The sequence below is a fragment of the Musca autumnalis genome, unplaced genomic scaffold (genome assembly GCF_047663935.1).
Source record: "Musca autumnalis isolate F117 unplaced genomic scaffold, ASM4766393v1 scaffold_3, whole genome shotgun sequence".
NCBI lineage: Eukaryota > Metazoa > Arthropoda > Insecta > Diptera > Muscidae > Musca > Musca autumnalis.
The window spans coordinates 250,959,689-250,974,323 of NW_027411866.1; the positions used below are offsets into that span (position 1 = coordinate 250,959,689).

Sequence of the window (14,635 nt, forward strand, 5' to 3'; positions counted from 1 at the left end):
TCAAAGAAAAGATAAAACAGTTAAAAATGTTTTGAACGCTGGTCGTTATTTTACCCAATCGTCTTAAACGTGAGATTTTAAACGGTTAATGTAGACGGAACCGTAAGAAACAAAATTTTAAATGAGCCAGAAATCCGGATTTGGTTACGAATTAGGAACTAAGGATTTTGTGATTTAAGGAAGTTTCGTCCATACTACTACAGACGTCGCTATTGCTTAGCTTAAAGAAATATAAACACTTTTTTATTTATTTATATATAAGTATATAATGTTTTATTTAAAAAAAATGAATCACAATAAGTTTTACGCAATAACATATTTTTGTATATTATATAAGATATATTTTATAAGTACGCTGGAAGTTAAATTTAATTCATAAAAAAAACAAAGACATAAATACAACTAAGACTAGACAAAATGCATGCAACAAAAAAATGTTTACGAAACTTTGTATAGAAACATTACCCTTAACAGGTTGCAATTAATTCAAAATCGCAACCAAGGAGGAACATTTAATGTAATGGTATCTGAAACGAAATCGATGAATTCAAGGATCTATTCAAGAATAATTCTATGTCAATTGGATCGGTAAATTCGGTTAAATACGTAAAAATGTATAAAAGAAAAAAATGTTATATCACCATATCGTAATATAACATTATGTTAAATTCAAAATCCATTCACTGAAGAATGATAGCAAAAAAATGTATTATCTTGTTGTATTTATGTCTTTGAAATAAATAACAAAATGTCGACCGAAAGGTTTTTTGTGCTTCGAAAGTGGAAAACTCATTTTCTGTTCATTTTCTGTAGAAACTACGACCATCAAAAGTGCAGATAAAAAAAATAAGCATTTGAAATATGGGTCTATCGAAGAATTCTAAAGCTGGGTACACATTGTCAGTTTTGAATGTCGATATTTCGCAATTATCGATAACTGTCAAACCGTCCAGCAACCACAAAACATTTTGTGTTTGCATGATGAATGACAAAAATGAACGGCCACACTAGCAAGCAACAACAAAGCTATCATTCAAAACTGACAATGTGTACTGGACTTAAAGGTGCCCTATACATCGCACACTTCAAACCAAGAAATTCTAAGACGAATACATCTCGACAGACAACTCTTTCACACTGTCAAATCAAGAAAAACCGCATACCTTGGACACTTGATGAGGAATGATAAATACAAGTTTATGCAATGTATTATTAAATGTACCATAGAAGGACAACGACCAAGAGGCAGAAGAGAGATATACTGGCTAAGTAACATCCAAGAGTGGACAGAATACAAATGTGAAACAAATCTGTTACATGCTGCTAAAAACCGAGAGCTCTCAATAATTTCATAATATAAAATATTAAAACATATTCAAATGTAATACTATAACATTGTATGGTCGCTTAATATCCGAAAAACGGATCCGCAAATAAAGAAGAAGAAGTTCATGTAAACGCCTTCGAAACAAAAATTTATGCGACCGACAAGCCGTACGAAATAACAAGTAAAACACTGTTGGACCGAAATGCTCGGCCTGATACACAAAAGCATAGACTAATGGCATAGACTCATAGACTTAAGGTAAGGTCACATTAGCCAAATATTTGCTCCAGCGGCCGGCAGTGTGCACTTACTGAGAGCAAGTGAGCGTAAATAATGCGTTGAAATTTATGTTCACTTGCTCTCAGTAAGCGCACATTGCCGGTCGCTGGAGCAAATATTTGCCTAATGTGACCTTACCTTAATGAAAACATAGACGAATGAATACTCAATTTTGCGCCATCAAGCTACTCAAACATGAAAACTCAAAAAAGTTCGAAGACGATTTTTGCGGAAAATTGCAATATTTTTATGGATATTTTTGTCTGAGGATATTGTTCCCATCAAAAACTAACCCCAAGTTGCCTTTTGCCAGAACAAAATATTTATTAACTTGTATTTTTTGGCATTTTATTTGGAGTTGCGTTTTCAGCACACTCAATTCGAACATACTCGGTGAGAGCATTCTGTCGTCTATGTTTTCATTAGTCTATGCTATTAACATCTTTAGCAGCACCAAAAATTATTACAAGCCTTACGAACGAGGAAATAATTGGATTGAATCTCATTTTTGTCCAAAAAAGAACATATTAGTGGAACAGCATAAATTTTTGTCAGAAGTACAAAATGAAGACCAATCTATAACGTCATTTTTAATGCTCACTTCAAAAATGCCTATTTTATGTTTTCCGGCAAAATTTTAGTATAACGGTACTGTTAATGGAATATTTATTTACGTCATCTTAAAGACAACTTTTCCGCATACAAAATTGTTTTTTGATTTGTTAAAAAATCTCAACTCTTTTCCAAGTAATCAGCGTTTACATTTTTTATTTCAGGTTGCATCATTTTCAGTGACAGTCGCTGTATATTATTGACACTTTCCAAATTGTTCTAATCTGTTACGTCATCATCATCATCGCTAATTATTATACAATCATCATTACTTTCCATATTATCCTTAGGTTTTCCATTTGTTTCAATTTGTACTCGAAAATTTCTCAGCGATATTATTTTCAGGTCATATTTTGAAGACAGTTCACAGCGTATTTTCAAACTATTTATAGTGTGGACATTGCTAAAATGTTCCTGCACTTTTTGCACGGATTCAATGGGTAAATTACACCATTCACAAAAATATTGCAGTACGAATTTGTGATAACGTTCCAAATGTAAAATATAGACATGACCATTCATATCCTTCTCTTCACAGCAGAAACAATTACACATCGTACTAAACGATAGACATTTGGTGGCAAAGACAAATGCCAAACGGAAATATGTTTGCCTTTTGATTTTGACCAAATTTATAAGTGGTACATCACGACCATCATGCTTTTCACGTATGTGAAATGCCATCTTTGTACGATTGTAAAAGTAAGCCGAACAGGCTCCACATATAAAGAATGAACTATCGGAATGTTGTTGTATATGGGCCAGGATATCATCCCAGTGCTGACAATTGATAATGTTAAAATCACATTGACGACAACTGAATGTTGAACCGGATATTTTGTGATTTTCCCGAACATGTTTGAAAAGCTCGGCCGTCTCGGTAGCACGAAATTCGCAGCGGTCATTGAAGCACTTCTTTTCCAATTTTCGGCAAATGTCAGTTGGGAAATCTTCTAGCCACTTTGGTTTATTCTCCGTTGGTATCGGCCAACTATTTCTTAAGCTATCATCTTTAGTTGCTTGATCACGTAAACGCTCATTCAAAATATTCAAAAGATTCGGTATAAATTCTGCACGATCGTTAAACATATCTGAGCCAATTTGTATAAAATAAGAAAAACTTGAATCAATAATAATTTGCTCCATACGCATTTGACCAAATGCTTGCACATGATCTGTAGCCAAAGCATGGGTCACAGCATCCTCACAGCTGGCAAATGTTTGAGGACAGTGATAACATAAATATATATGACGACGATGCCCATCAAAATGTGTTTTAAATTCTTCCAGCGCAAAGACTTTCTCCCCACTTGGACAATGGGGACATTGGCATTCTGAACAGCGGTGTTTAGTTCTCATGTGATGTAGCCATAAATCGTATGATGTAGTATAAATCGTACATGATTGTTCCGGACAACGATACAAGCAATCCAGACTTATACCAGATTTTTTTGTTAATTCCCTTAGGCGATTTTTAACATTCCCTTCTTGGCATTTTAAAAGCTCCTCAACATTTGGTTTAACATCTGTCATTAAATCAGCAGCAATGATCGTTGTAATCGAAGATGTGGCAACATGCAACAATTGCAAGTGCTCCACACAATCCTGTTAGAAAGAAGTGGGTGAAATGTTAGTTTATAAAGAATTTCTTCAACATAGTCCAAACTTACATCCTTAGATATGTCATTGGTATTATGATTACAAATAAAGGGAAATTCATTGGGATGCCAGAGGACCAAGTGTTTCTTAAGCATTTCCTCTCCCTTGCCCACATGTCCACAGTAAATACATGAATAATATTTCTCATTATGTTGAAATCTATGATAATTTTGTATGTGTTGCTTTAACAGATTGGTATTATAGAAAGATTGACGACCGGAGCAATCTAAAAGAAAAAAATAATAGAAACAAGTAAATATTTGCAGGTACACAAAAACAGTGTAATATTATATATATAATAATTATTCCACGAACATCCCATGCGGGACAAGTTAGACTTCTCTCATATCAATGAGTGCACCCCGATTTATATTAACTCAATGATACGGGACCTACTGTTTATTGCCGAGTCCGAACGGCGTGTCTAAAGACACCACTTGTAGAGGAGTTTTATATGGCTGAAATACTCAGGAAATGTCGTCAACATTACTGAGGGGTATTTTTCCACCGTTGAAATGTTTGATGTTGCCTGGCCCGGGAATCGAACCCACGACCTTCAATGTGCAAGACGGGTGTTCATACCATTGCACCACGGTGGCACCCAACAGTGTAATATTAGGAATTGGTATTATTATCGGGAAAAGGAAAATGAGATCATACATACATATATGGGACAATCCCAGACAAATCGGACACTTTGGAGAACATATCGAGCCTTAAAAAAGTCGCATTATACAGTGTATGTCACTGAAAATGATGCAACATGAAATATAAAATGTAATCGTTAATAACTTCGCAACGAGTTGAGATTTTTTGTTTGGGCTTGAAGGGCAACCATGGTGCTGAAATTTTTGTTTTTAAAAGGGCAAAACCTATAACTCTGCCTGTTGCGTGTGCTTTCAAAAATACAAAAACAAAATACATGTATTTCAAATTGAAATACATGTATTTTGTGTTTTAAACGCACACGCAGAGTTATAGGTTTTGCCCTAAAAGCAAACATGATCTCGACATTGTTAATAATGTTTCGAAAAACTATTTTCAAAGAAATGTACAAAAACTTTTGTTCTGTATCCTATTTTTCCATCTATCAGGGCAATACCATTAAATACTAGTCTAATATGGGGCAAGCCTGACTGATACAGGACTTTCCACATAACGTTAAATTGTTTGTGCGTACTCTAGACAAAACCGTTAATGATTTTTCATAGTATTTTTTTGGAAAATAACTTCAAAAACTAGAAATTTCTAGCCAAATTGCCATTTTAAAGACAACTTTTCAGCCAAAATTATGGGGGTTTATCATGAACTGCAATTCCCCGTGAATTTTTTCACTTTCTCCCTTAAGTTGCAACGGCGGAAAAACAAAACTCACGAAGAAATTTCATTCATGATAACCCCCTATATTTTGAATGGTTAAAAAATCTCAACTCGTTTCGAAGTTATCAACTGTTATATATTAGTCTGGCAGCCTTGCTCTTTAATGTTGACATAAGCAATATATGGCAACACTACTTATCTGTCAGTATTTGAAATAAACTGTAATCATTAGTCTTAAGTCTATTTAACACATGCATGTTCATTCTTTAATAAACATTTAGTTATAGTATTAACATATTGCTGTTTTAATACATAAAAGTGGTGTCAGAAGTGGGATCGTTCAACATGCCACTGGGTGCAGAGGACTTGAAGACCATTTCCGAAATATTTGCAAATATTTCACAACAGAATGCAGCAGGAAGAGCAGCAACCACGCCGCTTGCGGTTTCGCCATACAAATCAAGTGATGAATCATCCGTTGAAGACTATTTTACTCGCTGCGAGTGGGCATTCAAGCTGAGTCGTATTCCGGAGGCAAGGATTACATTCCAGTGGTAGTGGAAGTAAAAGTGGGCACAACTACACGCAAAATGAATTTATACATAGTGGTTGGAAATTTCGACTCGTTATTTGGAATGGATTCAACACTTCGTTAGAGAGATTGATTTTGTACAAATGTTTTCAACACCAGGTACAGTGGGTGCAACCAAGATGGATTCTCCTTGTTTATCGCCTAATGAAGCGGACCAATTAAAAAAACTACTAAACGAGTTTGAAAACATATTCAGTGATACAGCTGGTAAGTAGGATTTTCCACCAATAAATTACATTTAAAAAAGGATGCTATAACGGTATTTGTTAAGCCAAGAGAAAGAGAGCTGAAATTGACAGAAAAATTAAATCAGGGTTTTATGAGAGGGCCGAATTCTCAGAGTGGGAGTCAACCACACATGTCGTTGCTAAAAAGGATGGTCGAATTCGAATAACTGGTAATTTTAAGCCGACTGTCAACCCTCGTATCATTGTGGATGAACATCCGATTCCAAAATCGGAGCATATTTTTAATAAAATGAGTGGAGCAAAACATTTTTGTCGCCTGGCTATAACCGCAGCATATTCGCACCTTCAGATCTATGAGGATCTAGCACATGCGTTTACATTAAACCAGGGACGTGCTTATTTGCAAAGACAGTATAGTTAGGGCGCCCACTGAGTTGTTTTTGCATTTGCTTCTCTCTGTCTCACTTACAGTGTAAGTGAATGAAAACAAACAATAAATATCATGTGGTTGTTGTTTTCTTTACTCATACATACACACATACTAAAACATTGATGGAAATTCTTGGGCGACGCTGCATTAAACACACCAACCCATGTGTTAATACGTCCCACCCGTGCCGTTTACAGTGCCGCAAACATTCCGGCAATATGGCAGCGGACCATGAAGTCTGTCTTGCTAAATATTCCAAACGTATGTAATTTTTTTGATGACATTTCAATTTATGCCGAGAGTTTCGATAAATTGCTGATTGCATTGAAGATGACATTAGCGCGACTGAAGGAAAAAGGCTTAAAGTTAAAAAGATCGAAATGTGTGTTTGGTGCAACGACAATTGAATTTCTTGGCCACAAGATTGATGGTAGTGGAATACATAAATCCGATAAACATGTCGAAGCAATAAGTAATGCACCAAAACCTTCATGTCAAGAGGACTTACAATTGTTTCTTGGGAAAGCCACGTACTATGGTTCATTCATACCAAATCTTTCTACACGCAGCAGACCACTTCACGACATGCTAAAGAAAGCTCCGTTTCAAGGGATGAAAGAGTGCGAAGTAGCGTACAACGACATTAAGAATGCATTGAATTCGCCAGAAGTATTGATTCCTTACAATCCAGCATTACCACAATTACTAGCTACGGATGCTAGCAGTACGGGAGTCGGTGCAGTGTTGTCGCATCGTATGCCAGATGTCGAGCATGACCTAGCTTATGGTAGTCGTAATTTAACGATGACGGAGCGCAGGTACCCGCAAATGGACAAGGAGGCCCTTGGAATCGTCTGGGCTGTCCAGAAATTGTTCCTCTACTTATATGCTCGTCATTTCACACTAATTACGGATCACAAACCACTTTCGCAAATACTGGATCCAAATAAGTCGCTACCTGTTTTGTGTATCAGCCGTATGGCTAACTATGCTGATATCTTGGGAAATTTTAATTTCAATGTTATGTTCAAGAGAGCAAAAGCCAATGCTAACGCGGATTATTGTTCGAGAGCTGTTAAAACGAATGCAGTGAACAAGGTATGAGAGTAGTACGACGACTTTGATTCATTCCTAATTCACTAGTGGCTTCGGAAACACGAAAAGATGAATATTGCGGGCAATTGTCTAGTTTTTGAGCATAGGGTGGTGATACCTTTACAACTTCGTTCGAAGATTCTTCAGGACTTACATTCCGGCCATTTGGGTATCGTCAAAATGAAGGGCCTTGCAAGATCATTTGTGTATTGGCCGGGCATCGATAAGGATATCGAAGGGTTAGCTAAAATTTGTCATGACGAATTCTACTGTCACGCAACAGAATAGAATTGAGGCACCAATTCAACACAAATTTAATACTTCAAATACATGCAGTCCGAATGACGTTCGAACACCAAGAAGGTATTTTATTCCATGGCAAGGTAGTCCGGACAACGTCATCCCTAATCCGGACTACGCCACAATCAAGCTTCCATGGATTTAACCTTGAGGGAGAAGAGAATGAGGAACAAAACATAATGAGTGCGGAACCAGAGCCACATGAGTCAAGACAGTCAACATCCAGTACGGAGATCTACCAGAGTGCGCAAACGTAGAATTAGATTTTCACTAGAATAAGCAGTACGTGAGGGAAGAAATGTTATGTATTAGACTGGCAGCCTTGCTGTTTAATGTTGACTTATGCAATATATGGCTACACTACTTATCTGTCAGTATTTGAAATAAACTGTAATCATTAGTCTTAAGTCTTTTCTTGCACAAGCATGTTCATTCTTTAATAAACATTTAGTTATACGTATTTTTCGCTTACCTGCACAATCAAAAATTGCACGACTTCTTGTGCAGCAATCCCCAAAATGCAGGAAGCTTTAATTCGCTTACCTGCCCAACAAGGCCGATATCTTCAATATTACTTATGTGCACATGATGTGCATAAGCAATGTTGAAATAACAAAGTGAGAGACATTTCAAGTTCGAGAGAGAAAACGTTACAATTTTTTTACAATTAATTATCTTTTCTTGTAATGTATTTGTTTTGCACACTTCTTATCAGTACAAAACCAGAGTGGTTGAATTTCATCCTTGTTTTGAGTTCGCAAAAAATTTAAAATATTTCCTTGTGCAGATATATGTAAATTTTACAACCAAATTGAAGTAAAATCACTAGAATTTTGATGCAGCTATGCGGAAAATGCAGCTATTGAATGTGCACTAAAACATATTATATTGAACGGAATCTAGAGAATAGTTGCCTATAAACAGATTTTTGGTCAGGTAACGCCAAAATGCAGCTATGAATAATGCAGGTAACCAGAAATTACTGTAGTAATAACATATTGCTGCTTTTAATACACAAAATCAACGATTACATTTTTTTCATGCTGCATCATTTGCTTTTAATACACAAAATCAACGATTACATTTTTTTCATGCTGCATCATTTTCAGTGACAGTCACTGTATATAGAAACTATATTCTAGTAAATACAAATACAGTCGAAATCGCTTATAACGTCGGTCAAGGGACCGACCAAAATCGGACGCTATACGCGATAGTCGTAAACGATACTTATAAAAGAGGTGAATTCATATTTGGGTAAAAATACTTTTATTACTTTTTCTTCTATTTATATACGTATGAATGACTTAAATAACAAATAATAAAAAAATAACGATTTTATCTGGTTATCTTTAAAATAGTCTATTATTTTAGTTTGGGCTTTTGAATTCCAACATAAGATACAGCTAGACACGCCTCTGACACTGACTGTAATTGAAATTCTGGCTCTGTTGTATCCTCAATTTCTTTGTTATAAAAGTCTTCGTCTTCCAATATTATGTTGTCATTGAAAACATTGTCACCAATGGCAACTTATTCATAAATATCTTCTACGTGCTGGGAGAGATTAGAATGAAGAAAAGTGTCTTCAGAATCGTTTAAAGGACCAATGACAATCGCGCATGATGAAAACAATTAGCAATGACAGGCGACGTTGTATTTATCCACGCTTAATCTAACAATAACACGGCATCCAACACATTTAATTTCGTACGTTGATGCTTTGCTATTCTTGTCAGGATAGTGGATATTTTCCGACTCCAGCAATGTGATTTTAATACACCTTGGTCCATGGGTGAAAGCAAATGTGATATTGGATGGCAAAAATTCAAGCTTTATTGACTTGAGAGCGCCTCAACGTGAGTAGCAATTCAGTTGTCCAACCCCTTCTTCGAACATGTTGCGCATATTTTTGGTATTTTGTTGTTGTTTGAGATTAAAAAAATATACATACAACAAAATATTGAGAGAAATTTTTCTTCTTCGTATGGTTCGACGTTATAACCGATAGCAAAATTCAAATATTTCACAAAAAAAGACGTTACAACCGATATGACGTTATAAGCGACGACGTTATAAGCGATATTTATATGTGTGGAATATAAAGGGACAGAAATTCGGGACTTTTGGATTTCGTCGTTATAAGCGATATGACGTTATAAACGACGACGTTATAAGCGATTTCGACTGTAACATCTTTAATATTGCTCCAAATAGAAAACCACCTGCTGCAGTTCAATCCCTGACCAGAACATCAAAATTTTCGGCGGTGGCAAAACTGCTCACCGTAATGTTGGCGTAAATTTCTTGAGAATTTCAGCGTTTCAACGTTTATTAACATATCCCAAAAATGTCTCGCTTAATACATGAAAAGACGTGCTGTTGACACAAAATGGATTGCATTCTACCTGCTTGTATTGGAAGCAAAATGGATTGTTTCCTAGCCGGGCGCTCTCTTATAGAAAAAGATGTAGTGCAGCGGCACTTGGACTAGTGATTACACTGCTGTTTACTGGGCATGAATACATCGTATAGTAAGAAGAATTAGAGCTTTTTTAAGTTAAGTTACTTTTCCACCATTGATAAAAATATCTAGGTCTGATTGCAATTTGAGTTGATCTATTGGATTGCTTATTGAGTAAAATAGCTAAACATCATCTGGATACATTAAAAGTTTAGAATAACATATCAGGTTCGGTAAATCATTAATGATTAAGGTAAATAACACTGGGCCAAGCTGGCTTCCCTGAGAAACACCAGAAGGTATGGAGATTTTATTGGAAATAGCTGATTCAAACTTAATCCTTTGTACTCTGCCAGTTAAATATGATGTTAGCCACTGCAGCAATGATGCCCTTAACCATAGATGAACAAGATGAGCACCCCCCTTTACGTTTTCGTACGATTCTCCATATAAATGATCTCTTCTTGTTCACCATTGCCCTAAACCCAATTTTATTCAGTTTTTCTAATAGTAATTTTACAATAACTTTATCGAAAGCTTTACTGAAATCGGATTAATTACAAAAAGTTTGATATTTATTTTATGATCCATCATGTACTAAAGTTCTTAATTCCAATGGTTTTATTACAGTGGAATGGCGTTTTCGATATCTATGTTGGAATTTTGGTAATATAGACGATACCTGAAATGGTACCAAGTCAGTGACTATTTTTTTAAAGCAATTTTGGAATGCTATATAGTTTAGCAATACCTCTATACATAATTACACACGTCGTTTCTATGTCCTGATTTAAAAAGAGGTATAATATAAGATTATTTTAATTTTTCTGGAAAATAACCAAAGGTAAGTGACTTGTTAAACATTATAGATATGTACATATATAATGGAAGAGCTAGGTTCGCAGCGCACTTTTCAGGCTTTTAAGGCTGGTTAGCACAGAAGTGTAATATATAAAGTTATATCTCTAAATATTTATTTTTTATTCATTACTTACATGGGCAGGGTATTTTCGGTGAAATTGATTTCAATTCGTCTTTGAGAGAAGCTTCATTGAGTGTAAGTTCCACGCCGACGCATTTATATACATTCAAATTATTTGCATTCGAATGCTGTTCTTTTTGATGTATCAAAACATTGGAGGCATCCAGACTGCGATAACAACATTCCGAACATTGATATACCATGTGACTGTGTTCTTGCTGAGTATGATCTATCAATGATTCAATCGATAATTGTCTCAGGGAAAAACAACAATAAGGACATTTTAAACAAAGAGTTTCTTGGCTGTGATTTTGCAAATGTTGTTGAAATTCTTGCGGATAATCTGTGGTGAAATAGCAATCATCACTAAGACATTTATACAGACCGAAGTATTTAACATGCATTGGATAGGTACGATATGAATGTCTAGTTTGTTGTAGTTTGTTGTCTTGGTGGTGGTGTTAATCTGTTATCTTCATCGTCCAATATTTCGGGATCTGGTTTGATGAGTAAAGGATTTAAACGATTAGCGACAGGTTGAGCGGGACCCAAATGTATTGTTGTCATGGTTGGTGGTGGCTGCTGCTGTAATGATGATTCCAGTACAGAATGGACTGGTGTGGTAGTCATCGATTTGGTGTGGATCTTAGATCCATTTGTCGTAGGCATGTTGGATGGTTTTTATTTTCCCGCTGTTGTACTGGTAATGATGGTGGGTGCTGCTTGCTTTCTCTTCAATTGTTGATCAAGGCTGCATGTTGAGGCATCATAATTCGCCTCTTCCTCATCCATACATGGTTCATTACACTGGTATATTATCATCCATTAATTCGAGTTTCGTCTCCATTTTGGGTATTACCTCACTTTGTGGTAATGGTAGAGCAGGTATTGGGGAATCGCAACTCTCAATAGCATAGTCGCTGCCGCCATTATTGGTGTCAGGAGCATCACATATTGCTGCCAAAATGCATTCTTGTATATTTTCACTTATGACTTGACGGGGACCATGATGTTCCCTCAGATGTTTGAGTATGTTGGCCTCGTTCAGCTGGACAAAATTACAAATAATACAGTAATGCAGATAAATAACTCTGGTATCGGGTTCATAACGACACATAACTTGTAGCCTTGAATTACGACATAATTTCGTATTCTCTTGATGCAATTTAATAGAACGCCGGTAGGGTCGACTTAGCTTACATTTGACACATTGATAGGCATATTCCCCGGTATGTGAAGAGTAATGATCGTACAATTTGGAAAATGGTTCATTCAATTCTACATTACAAAATTGGCATATGATGGAGTAGTGAGGTATTGAGGAGCCAGGCGGGGGTTGAATTTCTGTGGCAAATGGTGTATTTAAAAGTAAATCATCCAGCTGAGACCATGACAAACGGGATATATACGACTCGGTTTTATGTTTACGTATAAAGTGACTAGTCAAATCGCAGGGCTTGCAATTGCAGAGAACACAAATTGTGGTATTATTTTCAAACATTTGACAGTCATTGTTGAGTACTTTAAGTCAGACGTGACCAAAAAGAGAACAGCCCAAAATGTGAATGTATTCAAACTATTGGCAACTTATGACTGTGTGTTAGTGTGTTTTTATGCACGCACGCTACAAAACAAAAACAAATCAAAACATTATCTCTTTTTCGTGCGCTCTTTCTATGCATTCGGGTCGTATGTGTGTAAATTGCCGAAAAACTTCGACACCGCTGTGTCAAAGAAGAACACATTTGCTTTAAGTGCGGGTTTCTTGTTACCAGCTGAGCAGGAGGAGGAAGTAGAAGAAGTAGAGGGTGATGACGATTTTGGTGATGTGGGTACTCGGGTTGCAGTTGCAGGTATTAATTGTACCTGAAGTATACTAGTATCGTGTATTGAAGCCTTAGGCGTTTCACTAACATCCTTCTTCTTCTTCTTCCCAACAATTGTATATTTATCGATTTCTTCTTTGAACGTTTGCGTATTATTTTTGGAACCTTGGTAGTGTACACGTCTACTCAGTTCGGCAATCAGACTAACGAATGACGCCATTTATTGATTTAACTCTTATCGTCTAACAATGTGGTTATCGATTACATACCAAATATACGATTACTCGATATCATTCTAATAATTATCGATATGTGTTTTACTTATAATAGGTGTGTTCTTAGTTATCTTACTACAGCTCGGGCAACCTGACGGTTGTGACCGCCCCGGTCACACGGGGTAAATTTGAAATGGAATAGTGTACTTAAACTAATGTACTAGATACTTATTCTACTTAACCTAGAACTATGTACAATCGACTACTACTTTATACACTAAGGGTCGGAGCAACCCTGAGTCCCGTTATCCGGATCATTCATCTTCCATAAACGCATGTTACATGCTTCTATCACTCCCTCATAAGGGATCTGAGTGATTTGGCAATTCTCTATGTCACCGACGACATACCTGTCGTTTGGTAACACCTTACCCACGGTGTATGGCCCTTTAAATTTTGGAATTAATTTCTTGTTAACCCCCACGGTGGTGTCCACATTTTTGATTACCACGAAATCACCTTCCTTAAACGAACTCACGGTAAGCCCTTTCTCCTCACACCTCCTCTCATTATATTCTTGGGACCTCGCAATCGCGGCTGCCGCTTTGTCTCTAATCTTTTCGATACCCTCCCCCGGGTCCAAAAAGTTCTCCTCTAAGTATTCTGACAGTTTATCTACTATCTCTCCTCTCTGGTTAACTCCAAACAAGACTCTACTAGGGGTATCACCAATAGATCAATTTACAGTGTTGTTAAGTGCAAACTCTATTTTGCTGAGTTGCTTCACCCAATCGGCGTGTGCTACAGGTTCGCTGAGTTTTGCTAGCATTCCTACCAAAGTCCTATTTACCCGCTCAACCTGTCCATTTGCCTGGGGCGAATGTACTGCTACTTTCACATGATCTATATTCTTCTCTTCTAAAAAGTCAGCGAACTCTTTTGATGTGAAACAACTCCCTCTGTCTGTTATACACCTAACCGGCCTGCTGTAATAGTCAAAATATTTAAGAAGTGCTGCCTTTACTTCCTTGGTGCTCGTCGTTAAAACCGGATAAAGTCGAACAAATTTTGTGAAAGCATCGATTATAACTAGAATGTGCTTTCTCTTCGACTGCAATGACGGTAATGGGCCCAAATGATCCAAGTGAACAGTGTGAAAAGGTCTGGGTTCCTTTGGTATACTGTGTAAGGCCCTCGCATTCGGCTTGTGGGGGGCTGAATACATGATACACTTAATACAATTCTTTTTCTGTTCCTCTATTTTTTGTTTCATTTCCGGGAACCAATAGTGATCTTTTAATTTCAAGTAACATTTGTCAACCCCTAAATGGCCTAACTTTCCATGC

General features: G+C 36.5%; 1 protein-coding gene across 1 annotated transcript; it reads right to left on the reverse strand.

Annotated features, from left to right (window-relative positions):
* Nucleotides 1-2,345: 2,345 nt before the first annotated feature.
* LOC141399323 (uncharacterized) lies at nucleotides 2,346-11,652 on the reverse strand. The gene is made up of 3 exons (XM_073977829.1): nucleotides 11,262-11,652; nucleotides 3,889-4,103; nucleotides 2,346-3,823 (listed from the first exon to the last, which is right to left on the reverse strand). Exons 1-3 carry the CDS (start codon nucleotides 11,650-11,652, stop codon nucleotides 2,438-2,440), a joined length of 1,992 nt encoding a protein of 663 aa, XP_073833930.1. The 3' UTR covers nucleotides 2,346-2,437.
* Between the last annotated feature and the right edge of the window lie 2,983 nt (nucleotides 11,653-14,635).

What these genes read in the sequence shown, in the direction of transcription:
- LOC141399323 (XM_073977829.1), bottom strand. Translation starts at nt 11,652, where the DNA reads ATGCATGTTAAATACTTCGGTCTGTATAAATGTCTTAGTGATGATTGC. An exon ending in ACCGAAAATACCCTGCCCAT is followed by an intron (nt 4,104 to 11,261) that starts GTAAGTAATGAA and finishes TTTTTCTTTTAG; the next exon opens with ATTGCTCCGGTCGTCAATCT. An exon ending in CCAATGACATATCTAAGGAT is followed by an intron (nt 3,824 to 3,888) that starts GTAAGTTTGGAC and finishes TCTTTCTAACAG; the next exon opens with GATTGTGTGGAGCACTTGCA.